Raw genomic sequence first — 17,835 nt, forward strand, 5'->3', positions numbered from 1 at the left:
GATTTTAATTCTATTTAGATGAATGGTTCTGAGGCTTTTCTTCTGTAAGGATACATGGCCTAGTTTGAGGCTGAGTGGGTTTATACAAATCAACTAAATGAATAAGTAGCTGATTTAGTAGGCCAGATTGTGCCTCTTCCTTTTTGACGTGGCTTTATCTAGAATGTCAAGTTATATCTGGTTTGTTTAGTGGGTCTAATGCCAGCCATAGCATACCTTCCATACAGAGCTATTCCTGAGAAGGTAGTCATTTATTCTGTAGTAAAAACTGGCTTTGTAGTTACTTTGTCTTTAGGACATAAAAAAAAGGCATGATTTTCAGTTTGTAAAACTCTGTAGGATTAAAAACTCCCGCTCCAGAAAGTGAAAGAAAGTGAAAGTGAAGTCGCTCAGTCGTGTCCGACTCTTTGCGACCCCGTGGACTGTAGCCCACCAGGCTTCTCCATCCATGGTATTTTCCAGGCAAGAATACTGGAGTGGGTTGCCATTTCCTTCTCCAGGGGATCTTCCCGATCCAGGGGTTATCCCCAAAGTGCCCAGCACACATCCTTTTCTTGAGTGTCTCTCCTCCTACCGAGGAGATAGACAGAACTGGAAAGACCCAACTCACTGTGAATCTTTGCCTAAAAAAGGCCCTTTTTTTCCTGGGACATTTTCATTATATGAAAAAAAAAGGGTTTTCCTTGTGGTGAATCTAAATTGTTTTTATGCAATCCCATAAATAAGCCACATCTTAGATATATGTATACGTGTAACAGGTTCACTTTGCTGTACACCTGAAACTAAAAACTTGTAAATCAACTGTACTCTAATAAAATTTAAAGTTATAAATTGTTGATTTCCAATTAGTTAGACTAACACAGCACAAATCAGCTTTCGTTACTAACTCTAGGACAAAAGGCGAAGGTAAGACTGTGGAAGCAGAGATGAATAACTAAATACAGGCTAGTTAGTGGTCATGTAAATGTTATTCCCCATTCTCTTCTCCCTCTACCATATATAATGAAAGCATTTCTCAGTAAATAACAGTCCATAGTTTAGCATTTGTCGTTATTTTCCTGATCATTTCCTCCACCAAAAAGATAAATCTAGCTGAAGATTCAGATTCATGGACAAAACCAGGTAAAATCAAAGCTTTTTAAGGAAGCAATAACATTATATATATACAGAAATATATAAAATCAGTTTCAGGAAAATGGAATAAATTTGAGAAAAGATTTCCACTTATAAATAATCTTGATTCCAAATCAGGATAGTAAGTAGAGATTGGGACAAAGAGAAACAGTCAACTCTTTTACCTTTGCAATCCGTGATAAATGATGGGGACAGAAATCAGTCTGTTGCTTTTGAATTCTGACATCTCCAGATAAAGGAACTGTCTTTATTTCACTTTGTAATTCTCGGCAACGGCATTAACAACAGTACTCCGTATCAACAGGATAATTCATTCAGCAAGCAGGACTGAAGCTGTTTTTAACACCCGGGGAGACCTGGCAGGTTGTTACATGTGTTTCATAAAGGCTGCATTTTAGTGGTGGATATCAGTGTTTTCAGTGCTGGCACCACAAAACATCTGAAATCACTCAGATAACTGTTTCTCGTTTCCTCTCAGGTTACAGTCCCTGGACATGATCCACATCTCACAAAGGTGACTATTCCCCCCAAATCCCAGAACTTCAGTGCTCTTAAAAAGGATATTTTACTTCCATTCAGAGGGCAATTGAATCATATCTCAGAATCAAATCCTTTATGTCCCAGGATTCCTCTTTACAGTGAACTGCAAGGCCACTCAGCTGCAACAAAACCCAGTCTGTTCTTATTTTTAGTGACTCTTTTTCACATATTGTTCAAATAAAGCAAAATGTGAAACTCAACCCCCATCATCACCTGGAATCAGGGATTAATCATGCCAGGTTACTGCAACTCTTAACTCCCTCTGTGGGACCTTGATTGGATAAACTCCATGATCCTTCCCTAAGAAGAGAAATGTTTGTTTTCAAATCCTGCAATGAGCAATGTATGGTGATAATGAAAGGAATGATTTAGTCTTAATATGGAAGATACCTGCCCATCAAGTACTGCTCACTTACACTTAATCTTGAAGTGGTCTTAGAAATTTATAAGAAGTTAAACTTGAGAAGCTAAAAAAAGTTCCTGCAAGGGGAAAAAAAAGAAAACTAATTTTGTATACAGCCAGCCATTTGAATATAAGTGATGAAGATGAATATTTATTGATTACCTATTACATACATGAGTCGGGAAGATCCCCTGGAGGAGGAAATGGCAATCCACTCCAGTATTCTTGCCTGAAAAATCCCATGGACAGAGGAGCTTGGCGGGGCTACAGTCCAAAAGGTGGCAGAGTTGGACACAGCTGAGTGAGCATATAGCATACTATTAAGACATGCAAGACCTTGCCATGGGTGCTCTGTATGAAGAGATGGTGCCATATATAATTTTCAGTACAGGGAGAAATGATATAGGACTGGGAATATTAAGTTCTGCCAATGTTCTAAGGAAATGTAAGAGAAAATAGGCAACCATGTCCCAGAAGCCCAAGAAAATACAGACCTGATGGGATGACAAATTTGTCTACAGAGCCCCCAAAATAATAGGTTAAGTAAGGGTCCCTGCCTTTCTGAAACCGGATGCCACAGTCCTCAGTTATGCTGATGATCCCCAAATGCCGGACTTCAGACTCAGGTCTGACTGCCCACTGGACACATCTACCTGGGTGTGACCCATAAATACCTCAAACTCATCATGTTGAAAAACTGTACATACTTTTCTCACCAGAGCTGCTTTTCCTCCTGCATTCTCTGTCTCAGTTACTGATAGCACCAAACTAAAAACCTGGAAGTCCCCCTTAATACCTCCTCCTGCTCCTTCATCCCCTCTATTCAGTCAGTCCCTGACTTTCATTTACAATAACAAATAACAAAGATTGTTATCAAATAACAATATGAAAGGAATTTTAAAGGATTCAAATTATTATCATTCAAAGTCAAATATGAAATCATTCCTTTCACATGTTATCAAATAGCAAAGACTTCAAATAACAATAAAGATTGTTATTTGTGTTGACTGATTCTACATTGTCTTGATGGCTACTAAGACCACCAGGTTTAGGCCATCATAACTCACCTGAACCACAGCAACAGCTTTACTGGTCTCTTGCTCCCAGCCTTCTCCTCTTCAAACGCAACCTCCATGTAGCACTAGGGAAAGGGGCTATAAAAACAATCAGCAATCAACTGCATGTAGTTCCTACACACAGAACATGCCGTGAGTGTTCCCTGTGTCTGGCAGTGCCATTCTGACCCACTACATTTTCTTTCCCACTCCACCTTTAAACCTCAGTTAAGGCTGTCTATTGGGTGCAGAGTTTCTGTTTAAGGTAAGGAAGTTCTGAAAATAGTGATGATGGTTGTACAACGTTATACAGTATTTAATGCCAGTGAATTGTATACTCAAACTGGTTAAAATGGTCTTATGTATAAAGATAGTAACTATTACATATTAAAACAATGTTTCATAAGGTGCTTTGTGATCATGTACTCTACAAAGTGAAGGTTTCAAGGCATACATGCTATGTAAATTACATCTTTCTTGTTGATGTGAAACTACAACAGAAATAAAGACTAGTCTGTTAAGAGTAAACAAAGAAAACTTAAAGATCGATGATTCCCTTTAAAAAAAAAAGGAAACCTCAGTTCAGGTTTCAATCCCCTTGGGAAACCTTTGCTGACGGTTGTCCATTTCATTTCTCAGTTTCACTGCGCCACCCACTAACCCGTTGATCTGAGGACCCCTGCCTCTTTGCTCCCAAATTACACAGGTTACTTCTGTTATGGGACTTACCACACTGTATTATGATCTTCTACTTCCATGGCTGATTTTCTCTGGTAGAGTGTGAGGTCTTTGAGACCAAGGTCTACTTAATTTGTTTGGAAAATTTATTTATTCTCAAATCCTAGCACATGGTGAGAATTGAATAAATGAACTAAATGCTCCAGCAAACTGCTATACTTAAAACATTATATATACGAATTAGGTTAAGGGGGTTGGGCGGTTATCAAACAGAAAAATATAGCAACTGCGGTAAGCAGATTTCTGAGTGCTGTGTATTCCTCATGGAAAGTGAGTTGCTTTAGTTCTTAAATTGAAAGTTCTATACGATCTGGAAACAAAATATCTTTTCCTAGGGAATACAGAAAAACGAACATAGCATATTGTCTCACTGTAACAGGGAAAGTTGCTTATTGAGAAATTTGGTTCTTATTCTACACAGTGATAATACAGTTGATGCCTATTTTATGACTGATTTAGACAGGGTGGAAGGGGAGAAAATTTTGGTTCAAGAGAAAAAACTTTACAGCACCTAAAGCAGAAATTTGGGGAGACACTTTAATTTCATTACAGACTTTTACATTATATCACTGATAAGTAGACATTGTACTGTATTGATCATAAATTGTTATATCATACTTTAGCATATGAACTACTCCATAGCCTTTTATAGATGTTGCATAAGATGATTTTACAAGTTTTCTCAGTGACTTTCTTTTGTACTATAATTAAGAAATTAAAACATACAAATTGTCTAAGACTATAAAGTCTTGTTGGGTAGGGGCCATGACTACCTCTGAATTCAGTAAAAATCAGAATATTTCTGATTCTCAATAAAGAATTAATATTCCTATAAATAATGAGTGCTGCTCTTTCCATTATGTTACTTTGAAAACACATACTTACACCAGTGTACAAAGTCCACATACCAGAAAGAACTGGTTGTCATCAAACAAAGCCTGGGAAAGACCAAATCTAATGACCTTTTATGAGGCAATAATATTGCAATAACTCTTCAAAGCCTAGATAGCCCTTCCAGGAGAGACATATATGACATATATGTTATATGACATATACTCATCCAAATTAGTTTGTGCATGGGGCAGATAATAGATGAAAAGTATGCCTGCTGCTGCTGCTGCTAATTCACTTCAGTCGTGTCCAACTCTGTGCAACCCCATAGACGGCAGCCCACCAGGCTCCCCGTCCCTGGGATTCTCCAGGCAAGAACACTGGAGTGGGGTGCCATTTCCTTTCTGACACAAAAAATCAAACATACAAAAAAAATCAGACAAAAAACATACCATATATACAAAAAAATCTTTGGAAAATTCCCAATGCATACTAATGTAGTAAAGGGTCTGAGAAATCATGCAGGAAAAAAGTGGATTCCTCCAACAGACTCATCCATGGAACCTTTGCTTGAATAATTTAGGCTAGTGCCATCTCTTAGATGGAGAAGGCAATGGCACCCCACTCCAGTACTCTTGCCTGGAAAATCCATGGACAGAGGAGCCTGGTGGGCCGCAGTCCACGGGGTCGCTAAGAGTCAGGAACGACTGAGCGACTTCATTTTCACTTTTCACTTTCATGCATTGGAGAAGGAAATGGCAACCCACTCCAGTGTTCTTGCCTGGAGAATCCCAGGGACGGGGAAGCCTGGTGGGCTGCTGTCTATGGGGTCGCACGGTGTCGGACACGACTGAAGCGACTTAGCAGCAGCAGCAGCAGCAGCAGCATCTCTTAGAACTGACTTATCTAGATTTCTAAACACATTTTGGGAAATGCTGATATAGTGAAGGGCCTTTTGTCCTAAATAATGTCTTATTGATTTCAAAGTGCTTTTGAAACACAAAAGAAGAATTTGCCTCTTCCAGGAATTGGAAAACTAATAGCCCTAACCCTCGTTCCTTGATTGATGCAACCTCTTAACATTGAATTTCTAGTCATAGGGCAGAGAAGTTGGACGTAAGTGTCTATATGCCCCCTGAAACATGCTAAACAAATAATAGTTTAAATGAGACAAGACTGAGGAGGAACTAATTTATAGGTACCAATTTTTTAAAAGTGACAAGTGTCTCAATTTAAAAATAATAGTTTTTCTATTTTCAAAAGGAAAAGAAAGAGCTTCCCTGGTGGCTCAGCTGGTAAAGCAGCTGCCTGCAACATGAGAGACCTGGGTTCGATCCCTGGGTCAGGAAGATCCTCTGGAGAAGGAAATGGCAACCCACTCCAGTACTCTTGCCTGGAAAATTCCATGGATGGAGGAGCCTGGTAGGCTACAGTCCATGGGGTTGCAAAGAGTCAGACATGACTGAGTGACTTTTCAGACACGACTGAGTGACTTCATTATATAGAAATGCCTTTAGCAGGAGTTTCCTGGTATATCTTACCTAGACTTTGATACTTTAAAAAAAAAAATTCTGGCTGCATCACAACCAGGGTGAGATCATAGTTTACCCAACCAGGGATTGAACCCACACTCCCTGCAGTGAAAGTGTAGAGTGTTAAACACTGGACCCCCAGAAGTCCCTAGATTTTGATACTTAAATTTGCAACTCCTTATAGCATTCATTACTCCCATTACACCTTCCAAAGAAAAATACAATTTTTAAATAAACTAAATTTTAAAATAATAGACACAGAGGAAAAAAGTAAAAGGTAAATTCTAAAAAGGATTAGTCCAGGGGGCTTCTCTGGAGGCTCAGTGGTGGAGTCTGCCTGCCAATGCAGGGCTCCATCCCCGATTCGGGAAGATCCCACATGCTGTGGAGCAACCAAGGCTGTGTGCCACAACTATTGAGCCTGGGCTCTAGAGCCCAGGAGCTGAAACTGCTGAAGCCTGCACGCCCTAGAGCCTGTGCTCCACAACCAGAGAAGCCACTGCAGTGAGAAGCCTGAGCGCTGCAACTAGAGAGCGGCACCCAGTCACTGCAACCACAGAAAGTCTGAGCAAGCAATGAAGATCCAGCACAGCCAAAAGTAAATTAAATGTAGTAGTCCATATTTGGGCATGGTAGTATGTTTTTGTTTTTCCTACTTCATTTTTGAAACTTTCCACTTGCCACTTTTGTAATGAAAGTCACTCAGTCATGTTCGACTCTGCAATCCCATGGACTGTTGCCCACCAGGCTCCTCTGTCCATGGAATTCTCCAGGCAAGAATACTGGAGTGGATAGCCATTCCCTTCTCCAGGGGATCTTCCCCATCCAGGGATCAAAACCAGGTCTCTCACATTGTAGGCAGATTCTTTACTGTCTGAGCCACCAGGGGAAGAAATACAACTGATTTAAAGAATGAAATCTCAAATTTCAGAACACCAGCTTATACAACTGCTACACGTTCTTACATATTCATGGAGATTTCCAGAGCTTATATGAAAATAAGTTAATTTAACGTAGGTTAAATCTTTTCCTAATTGATCAAGGCAAGGACATGTTCTTCAACATAAAGCACGGTATTATTATGCACAGTGTTTATCTCATGAAACCCTTAAGGGTGACTAGTGAAGGATTTATGTGTAATAGAATTTGTACTATTTCTTTGCTTTCTAGTCTGGCAATCTGTCTTGTGGGAGTATTCTGTACAAACTGTTAGGAGTCTACCTACCATTAGTGATGCCTTCTGAGAATGCCCAATGCGGTGCTTGCATCTGGTGGTTAAAGGAATTAACTACAGAGATTTGGTCTTCTCACATGTCTCTTAGAAAAGAAAAATAAATGATTATGAGAAAAGATGAAAAAAGTATTAATACAGAGGGATGCTCTGTTTTTAACTGGGAAAGTTATTCTATTACACATCTGACACTCCATCAACTTTTTAAGATTACTGTTTCACTAGAATGTTTCTCTTGTCATTTAAGTAATAATTTATTGCATGGACAATAACAACTGTCTTTTCCTCTTGTAAATTTGAGAAAACTGCACAGCTGATTTCCCTGCCAAGCAATATCTTTTACTGAATGCTACTGTGCACAGGATGCAGTACATGAGGTCCCTGGGGTTAGAAGACAACTCAAAATGATGTTATAATCTGCTGAGGAGAGAAGACACAAAGCAGCAAGGCAGTGAATGTAAATGTGAGTAGAGTACTCAGGCAACACAGGTGAAAAATTGGGGCGAGTTGAATTCAAATCTAGCTCAGTGGACTTGTGGTCATAATGGATGCAAGGAGGATATGATTAAAAGTCCTTCCCACTGGCCAGACTCCATTCCAGGATTTGTGTATTATTGTCTCTAATTCTAATTAAAAGACGCTTACTCCTTGGGAGGAAAGTTATGACCAACCTAGATAGCATATTCAAAAGCAGAGATATTACTTTGCCAACAAAGGTCCATCTAGTCAAGGCTATGGTTTTTCCTGTGGTCATGTATGGATGTGAGAGCTGGACTGTGAAGAAAGCTGAGCGTCAAAGAATTGATGCTTTTGAACTGTGGTGTTGGAGAAGACTCTCCAGAGTCCCTTGGACTGCAAGGAGATCCAACCAGTCCATTCTAAAGGAGATCGGTCCTGGGTGTTCTTTGGAAGGACTGATGCTAAAGCTGAAACTCCAATACTTTGGCCACCTCATGCGAAGACTTGACTCATTGGAAAAGACTCTGATGCTGGGAGGAGAAGGGGACGACAGAGGATGAGATGGCTGGATGGCATCACTGACTTGATGGACATGAGTTTGGGTGAACTCCGGGAGTTGGTGACGGACAGGGAGGCCTGGCGCGCTGCGATTCATGGGGTCACAGAGTCGGACACGACTCAGTGACTGAACTGAACTGAAATCTAAGGTCACTAAGCAAGTAAGTACCAGATCTGCTATCTGAATTTAGCCTGTCCTGCCCCAGTAGGATGAAAATGAAGTCATGAGAAACTCAGGAGGCAAATGACCTTTGTTGCAGCAAGAAACCTGAGAGAATAGAGTGGTGAAAAGAAAGCTTTCATAGAGAGCTCTACAAGTCTAACATGATTGGGCAAACATCTGAGATAATGTCCAACAAGCAGTAAAATTATTGAAGGTTTTTTTTTCAATATTTAAATCAGGGAAGCGACATGAAGATATCTGTAAATTATCTATAAATGGATTTTTTAAAAAATGTGGTGAGGTCAATCTAGGCAGATGTTACTGTGATCTCAGAGGAAAGCCTAGTACAGGATGTGTCCTGGGAAGGTGTGAACCAAAAATAAGCATATGAAACTTAACTGAGAAATAAATGAAATCCACCTAACATGATAGTAAAAATATCTTCTGAAAAGGTTGAAATTTTGAATATGAAAGATATTTTGATAAGCTGCCCAGTAGTTGGGTGAACATCTAAATAGTTGTATTCTAAAGGCAGATCTGTAGGACTGAAACAAGGATAAGAGGGCAACACTGGGAATTCCCGGTGGTCCAGTAGTTAAGGCTCCCTGCTTTCACTGCCATGGACCCAGGTTCCATCCCCCGTGGAGGAACTAAGACCTTGTAAGCCATGCTGAGAGAGAGAGAGAAGGTAATCTCTATCAATTTTTTAAAACAGGAATTTTTAAAGGAGAGTTTTAGAAGAGAATGGTAAGAATTCAAGGATGTTTTAGGATCACCACGCTCCTAAAAACAATCAATGATGGTGCTCTTATCCAAAATAATAATATTGTAACAATATTTTAATATATAATTTCACGTGCATTTCATACTAGTAAACTACTAACCCCATGGGGACTCTCACAATTGCTTGTCACTTCACACTGCCCTTGGTCTATTTTCTGTTTCTCTTTGCTAGTTCCTGTTAATAGTTCATTATACAATTTGCCATTATATTAAACACTTCTGAGCAACTTCTAAATGTGCTGGTGCTTTCAGATATTTATCTTTTTAAAGCAGTATTTGTAAATGTCAAAAATTCCCTGTATTATTAAAAACTGGCTGTGTGATAGACAATATGTCCACAAACTTTTAAACCAGTTTTTAAACAAATTACTAAAATATAATTTTTGTAAATAAGTATTACTAAAAAATAATTTAGTAAATCAAATCAAAAAATTTAGTAAACTAAACCAAAAAACACAATTCAGAATCCAAATAACCAGAAAATGCAACCATCACCTTTTCACAATACAATGAATATTTGCAGTTACTGTCATGAACCCACAGATCTAATCAGTAGCTTTAAAACATTTAAAGTACTCACCTAGAGCCAGACATCCTGGAGTGTGAAGTCAGATGGGTCTTAAGAAGCATTACTATGAACAAAGCTAGTGAGGTGACAGCTGAGCTACTTAAAAGCCTAAAAGATGATGCTGTTAAAGAGATGTACTCAATATGTCAGCAAATTTGGAAAATACAGCAGTGGCCACAGGACAGGTAAGTGTTCATTCCAATCCCACAGAAAGGCAATGCCAAAGAATGTTCAAACTACCACACAATTAATTCATTTCACATGCTAGCAAAGTAATGCTCAAAATCCTTGAACCTAGGTTTCTACACCACATGAACCAAGAACTTCCAGATATACAAGTTGGATTTAGAAAAGGTAGGGAAACCAGAGATCAAATTGCCAACATCTGCTGGATCACAGAAAAAGCAAGGGAATTTCCCAAAAAATCTACTTCTGCTTCATTGACTATGTGAAAGCCTTTAACTGTGTGGATCACAACAAACTGGAAAATTCTTAGAGATGGGAATACCAGACCACCTTCCTGTCTCCTGAGAAATCTGTATACAGGTCAAGAAGCAACAGTTAGAACTGGACATGGAATGGACTGGTTCAGAATTGGGAAAGGAATACAAAGCTGTATATTGTCACGTGCTTATTTAACTTATATGCAGAGTACATCATGAGAAACACTGGGCTGGATGAAGCACAAGCTGGAATCAAGATTTCCAGGAGAACTATCGATAACCTCAGATATGCAGATGACACCACCTTAATGGCAGAAACCAAAGAAAAATTAAAGAGCCTCTTGATGGTGAAAGAGGAGAGTGGAAAAGCTGGCTTCAAACAAGTCAAAAAACGATCATGGCATTCGGTCCCATCACTTCATGGCAAACAGAAGGGTTGAAAAAGTGGAAACAGTGACAGAGTTTATTTTCTTGGGTTCTAAAATCACTGTGGATGGTGACTGCAGCCATGAGATTAAAAGACATTTACTCCTTGGAAGAAAAGCTATGACAAACCTAGATAGCTTATTAAAAAGCAGAGACATCAATTTCCCAACAAAGGTCTATATGTAAACCAAAGCCATGGTTTTACCTTTTCATACTGTTTGTGGGGTTCTCAAATCAAGAATACTGAAGTGGTTTGCCATTCCCTTCTCCAGTGGACCAGATTTTGTCAGGCCCTAACTAGCAGGGACATGCCCTTCAGATTGCCAACATAAGCTGGATCATAGAAAAAGCAAGGAAATCCCCAAATCCACCTACTTCTGATTCACTGACTATGCCAAAGCCTTTTACAAAAGTCCACATAGTCAAAGTTAGGGTTTTTCCTATGGATGTGAGAGTTGGACCATAAAGAAGGCTGAGCACTGAACAACTGACACCCTCGAACTGTGGTGCTGACAAGACTCTTAGTCCTTTGGACAGCACAGAGATCAAACCAGTCAATCCTAAAGGAAATCAACCCTGAATATTCATTGGAAGGACTGATGCTGACCTGCCTCTTAAGAATCTGTATGCAGATCAGGAAGCAACGTTAGAACTGGACATGGAACAGACTGGTTCCATATAGGAAAAAGAGTACGTCAAGGTTGTATATTGTCACCCTGCTTATTTAACTTATCTGCAGAGTACATCATGAGAAACACTGGGCTGGAAGAAGCACAAGCTGGAATTAAGACTGCTGGGAGAAATATCAATAACCTCAGATACGCAGATGACACCACCCTTATGGCAGAAAGTGAAGATCTAAAGAGCCTCTTGATGAACTTGAGAGAGGAGAGTGAAAAAGTTGGCTTAAAACTCAACATTCAGAAAACTAAGATCATGGCATCTGATCCCATCACTTCATGGCAGATAGATGGGAAAACAGTGGAAACAGCAGCTGACTTTATTTTGGGGGGCTCCAAAATCACTGCAGATGGTGACTGCAGTCATGAAATTAAAAGATGCTTACTCCTTGGAAGCAAAGTTATGACCAACCTAGACAGCATATTAAAAAGCAGAGACATTATACTTTGCCAACAAAGGTCCGTCTAGTCAAGGCTATGGTTTTTCCAGTAGTTATGGACTATATAAAGAAAGCTGAGCACTGAAGAATTGAAGCTTTTGAATTGTGGTGTTGGAGAAGACTCTTGAGTCCCTTGGACTGCGAGGAGATCCAACCAGTCCATCCTAAAGATCAGTCCTGAGTGTTCATTGGAAGGACTGATGCTAAAGCTGAAACCCCAATACTCTGGCCACCTGATGTGAAGACTTGACTAATTGGAAAAGACTCTGATGCTGGAAAAGATTGAAAGCAGGAGGAGAAGGGGATGACAGAGGATGAGATGGTTGGATGGCATCACTGACTCAATGGACATGAGTTTGGGTAAACTCCGGGAGTTGATGATGGACAGGGAGACCTAGAGTGCTGGAGTCCATGGGTTCACAAGAGTCAGACACGACTGAGTGACTGAACTGAACTCAAGCTTCAATACTTTGGCCACCTGATGCATAGAGCTGACTAACTGAAAAGACCCTGATCCTGGGAAAAATCGAGGGCAAGAGAAGGGAGTGACAGAGGATGAAATGGTTAGATGGCATCACTGACTCAATGGACACGAGTTTGAGGAAACTCAAGGAGATAGTGATGGCCAGAAAAGCCTGGAGTGCTGCATTTCATGGGGTCACAAAGAGTTGGACACAACTTAGCGACTGAAGAACATGATTTTTCCAGTAGTCATGTATGGATGTAAGAGTTGGACCATAAAGAAGGCTGAGCACCAAAGAACTAATGCTTTCAAATTGTGGTGCTGGAGAAGACTCTTGAGAGTCCCATGGACAGCAAGGAGATCAAACCAGTCAATCCTAAAGGAAATCAACCCTGAATTAGCACCTTAGTGACTGAACAACAAAAAATAAAAAAATCAGACATCAACTGAACAACAAAGTTAAAAACCTAAATTATGCCAACAGCTAATCCTGGTTTGCCTTTGGGACCCACAATCTCCTGCTTTCAAGCCAGCTTCAAGACTCATGTCCCAGTGCTTAGACTCATTCAATATCAACTCTTATTAAGCACCCATATGTATATCACAGTCAAGAAGACATTCATGGAATTTAGGTTCACAGACAACACAGAGAAGTCACACGCGATTACAACAGTGCCTTTCAGGCTGACAAGTGACAGGGTAGCTAATCCTAGTCCCATCCATGCCCTAGCTACATCCCTTTCAGACTGTTCAGAAGTACCACTTGTTGAGAAACTACTTAAGCCAGCCTGCCGTATGGTAACAAAAGTGCAAGATAGGGAGACAACAGCATTTCGTGGCCCTACTAAATTGTGTCATTATTCTCAAGTTGGTCTTATTCCATGCCTTACAAGCTCCCAACTGGGTCACGCTGCCCATATATATGTACTTCCACAGTGCGCAGGCATGGCCATTCTAAAAGCAGCAGCATATTTACACTAGTGCCTTTGATTACCCAAATAGATGATATTCAAATATAATTTTTAACAAAACTCATTATAACGGAGATGTGGCCAAAACAGCAGAGGAGGAAGACCCTGAGCTCACCTCCTCCCACAGGCACACCAAAATTACAACAGGGAAACGACTAATGAGAAAAACTGGAAAACTAGCAGCAAGTATCTTCAACCAAAGATAGAAGGAACTGTAACAAGACATGTAGGAGGGCAGGTGATGTGATGTAGCTAAAACGCATACCCCCAGGTGAATGACCCACAAATGGGAGGATAATTAAAGTTGCAGAGGTTCTCCCACGGAGTGAGTGGTCCAAGCCTCACAGTGGGCTCCCCAGCCCAGAGAATCCTGCACCAGGATGGGCCCTTAGAACATCTGGCTTTAAAGACCAGCAGGGCTTACTTCTGGAAGAGCTAGAGGACTGTGGGAAATAGAGACCCCACTCAAAGATGCACACAAACTCTCACATACTCCAGGACTCAGGCCAGAAGCAGTAATTTGAAAGGAGCCTGAGTCAGAGCCACCATCTGATCTTGGAGTCTCCTGGTGAGGCAGGAGGCAACTGCAGCTTGTCCTGCAGACACAGACACTGGCACAACTATCTTTGGGAGCTTGTTCTATCACATGAACACTGGTGCTGGTGAGTGCCATTTTGGAGTCCTCTCTCTAGCTAATTAGCCTCAGGACCCAGCCCCTCCCACCAGCCTGTTGGCATCAGTATTGGGATGCCCAGGCGAAGCAACTAACCAGGTGGAGAAACAGTCCCACCAACAACAGGCCTGCTGCCTTATGATCTCGAGCCCATAGTCAACCTGGCTCAGACCCTGGTTGGGTCCACCAATGGGCACTACTCACAGGACCAAGCTCACCCATCAGTGGGTAGACACAGGATCCTATGGGCACCACACACCAGCAGGACAAAACATCAACTCTGAACCCCCAGGACCCTGGGCTAAAGACCTCAGGTCCTGGATCTACCTCCCAGTGAATAAGCATTAGCCCCAAGACACCCTGGGCCTTGGCCCTGCCCACCAGCAAGCAGACACCAGACCTAGGACTACTTCCACCCTGCACCCTACCGTATCAAAACCCAGCCACCTACCAGTAGGCTTGCACCTGCCACAGGACCCCTTGGGCCCCTCAGTCAGCTGGTCCAGGATACGTCCCCCCCTACCAATAGAACACTACCAGCTCTAGGACTTTCGGGGCCTTGCAGGCAGAGACCTGGGAACCCAGTTCTGCCCACCAGTGAGTTGGCATTAGCTCCAGCACTGTCTCCCTACAAGACACCACCAGCCCCAGGAAGCCCCAGTCCCACCCACCAGCAGGCAGACACCAACTCCAAGACACCTTGTAACCCTTAGCCAGCTGCCCCAGGATCCAGGCCCATTCATTCACCAGTGAGCAACGCCACACCTCAGACCTGGGAGCCAGCTGTGTTAGCAACTGGCCCCACCCATGAGCAAGCCAACATTAGATCTGGGACACACTCACCCCCTTCACTCCCCACAAGCCCCCACGCCACTTTGCTCACCCCACTGGTGGACTAGCTGGAGCCCAGGATCCCCTAAAGCTCCACAGCCAGCAGCCTTGTAATCCAGCCCTGCCCACCAGCAAATGGCAGCCTCTGCATAAGGCAAGGCCTGGAAACCAACCGGGCTTGGGCCAGCCACATCCATCAGACGGCCCACAGTGATCAGCCCACAAAAGAAGAGTTCACGCAGAAATAGGGGGCGGCCCTACAGCATACAGCCCTAGTCACCAGGTAATGATCACAATGATGTTCCATACCTGAGACAAAGTGCTGTGGGTGAACAGAGCAAAATGTAAGACAGTTTTAACAAAGAATTATAAAATATAAAGAAGAGCCAGAGACGAAGAATATAATAACTGAAATAAAAAATACACTAGAAGGAATCAATAGTAGATTAGACAATACAGAGGAATGGATCCACAAAGCTAGATAGAAGACAGCAGTGGGAATCACTGGAGCTGAACATAAAGAGGAAGCAAACAAAAAGAAATGAGGACACCAGTGTTCACAGCAGCATTATTACAATAGCCAAGGTATGGAAGCAACCCAGGTGTCCATCAACAGATGGACAGATATGGTGTGTACACACACACACACACACACACAATGGAATACTACTTAGCCATAAGAGAATGAAACTCTGCTGTTTGCAACATGAATGGACATGAACCATGTTATGTTTAGTAAAATAAGTCAGAAAAAGCCAAAATAATGTATGCTATCGCTTACTCCTTGGAAGAAGTTATGACCAACCTACATAGCATATTCAAAAGCAGAGACATTACTTTGCCAACAAAGGTCCGTCTAGTCAAGGCTATGGTTTTTCCAGTGGTCATGTATGGATGTGAGTTGGACTGTGAAGAAGGCTGAGCACTGAAGAATTGATGCTTTTGAACTGTGGTGTTGGAGAAGACTCTTGAGAGTCCCTTGGACTGCAAGGACATCCAACCAGTCCATTCTGAAGGAGATCAGCCCTGGGATTTCTTTGGAAGGAATGATTATAAAGCTGAAACTCCAGTACTTTGGCCACCTCATGCAAAGAGTTGACTCATTGGAAAAGACTCTGATGCTGGGAGGGGTTGGGGGCAGGAGAAGGGGATGACAGAGGATGAGATGGCTGGATGGCATCATTGACTCGATGGACGTGAGTCTGAGTGAACTCCTGGAGTTGGTGATGGACAGGGAGGCCTGGCATGCTGCGATTCATGGGGTCGCAAAGAGTTGGACACGACTGAGCGACTGAACTGATCACTTATATGGGGAGTTTAAAAAATAAAACTTGTGAATATAACAAATAGAAACATAGAAAACAGGCTAGTGTTTACCAGAGGGGCAAGGGGAAAAGGAAGAGGGGAGGGACAAGATAGGGGTAGAAGATTAAGAGGTACAAATCATGGTGTATAAAGTAAGTTACAAGGATATATGCAATATTTTGTAACTATAAATGGAACATAAGCTTTGAAAATTGTGAATCACTGTTCTATCCCTGAAACTTACATTGTGCATCAACTATATTTCAATTTTAAAAAAAGAAAGAAAATGAGTTTAAGAGACCTGAGGGAGAGCATCTAGTGGAGCAACACTCACATTACAGGAGTCTCAGAAGAAGAGAGGAAGGGACAGAGAATCCATCTGAAGACATAATAGCTAAAAGCTTCCCTAAGCTAGGAAACAGACATCCAGGTCCAGGAAGCCAAGAGTTTCACACTCAAAGAGGACTACACCAATGCAAAAATTAAAGAATATTAAAGCAGCAAAGCAAGAGCAACTAGTTAAGTCCAAGGGAACTCCCATAAGGCTATCAGCTGAGTTTTCAGCAGAAACTCTGCAGGCAAGAAGGGAATGGCACAATATACTTAAAGTGACGAAAGGGGAAAACACACACGTACACATACACACAAAAAACCTGGCAAGGCTTTCACTCAAATTTGATGGAGACATCAAACATTTTACAGACAAGCAAAAGCTAAGAGTTCAGCACCACCAAACCAGCTTACAAGAAATGTTAAACAGACTTCCTAAGGGGGCAGGCTAGGGGGCAGGGTACAACTAGAAAAATGAAAATTACAAAAGGAAAAAAAAAATCTCACTGGTAAAGGCAAATTTATAAAGCAAGTAAGAAGATTAAAAGACAAAATTATCCATAGTAAAACTGCCTATATCCACAATAAGTACTCAGGGAATACAGAAAAAAGATGTATAATACGACATCAAAAACAGTAAACATGAAGGGAAATGGTCAGTAAAAATGCCAGGATTGTTAAAATGCATTTGAACTGAAGAGATCGGCAACTTAAAATAATCATAGATAGGTAGGTAGGTAGGTAGATAACTTTATGGTAATCAGAAAACCAAAAACCTGTAACGGATACACAGAAAAAAGAAAGGAATTAAAACATAACATTAAAGAGTCTTCAAATCACAAGGGAAGAGAATTAGGACCAAAAACTATAAAACCCTCAAACAATTAACAAAATGGCATTAAGTACATACCTATTAAAAATCACATTAAACGTAAATGAACTAAATGCTCCAATCAAAAGACACAGAATGGCTGAACAGATACAAAAACAATACCAATATATATGCTGCCTGAGACTTGTTTCAAATCTGAAGAAACAGAAAGTAGATGGGAAAATGAGCATTCCGTGAAAATGGGGGTGGGGGTAAAATGAGGTAGCAATACTTAGAAAGAATAAGCTTGAAAATAAAGACTCTCACGAGACTAAGGACAATACATAATGATAAAGGGATAAACCTAAGAAGGCATTAACAGTAATAAATGCATCGAACACAGGGGCACCTAAACACATAAAGCAACTATTAACAGACCCAAAGGGAGAAACAGAGTAATACAATAC

General features: G+C 41.2%; 1 protein-coding gene across 6 annotated transcripts in view; it reads left to right on the forward strand.

Moving 5' to 3' along the window:
• CPM (carboxypeptidase M) overlaps window positions 1-9,662 on the forward strand; it is an 80,174-nt gene extending 70,512 nt beyond the window's left edge. For 4 of the 6 annotated variants that reach the window (XM_086400069.1, XM_086400071.1, XM_086400068.1 and 1 more), the window contains one exon: window positions 1,613-4,706. In XM_086400069.1, the coding sequence (XP_086256195.1) occupies window positions 1,613-1,855 (243 nt within the window). In that variant the 3' untranslated portion in view covers window positions 1,856-4,706. Of the gene's footprint in view, window positions 1-1,612; window positions 4,707-7,765 lie in introns of those variants that run through there. The other 2 variants (XM_086400070.1, XM_086400074.1) reach the window with 1 other exon arrangement.
• Window positions 9,663-17,835: the final 8,173 nt, after the last annotated feature.

This window comes from Bos grunniens, chromosome 5 (genome assembly GCF_055505025.1).
Source record: "Bos grunniens cultivar Pamir isolate PY7600 chromosome 5, Bosgru_T2T1.0, whole genome shotgun sequence".
In the NCBI taxonomy this organism is placed as follows: domain Eukaryota; kingdom Metazoa; phylum Chordata; class Mammalia; order Artiodactyla; family Bovidae; genus Bos; species Bos grunniens.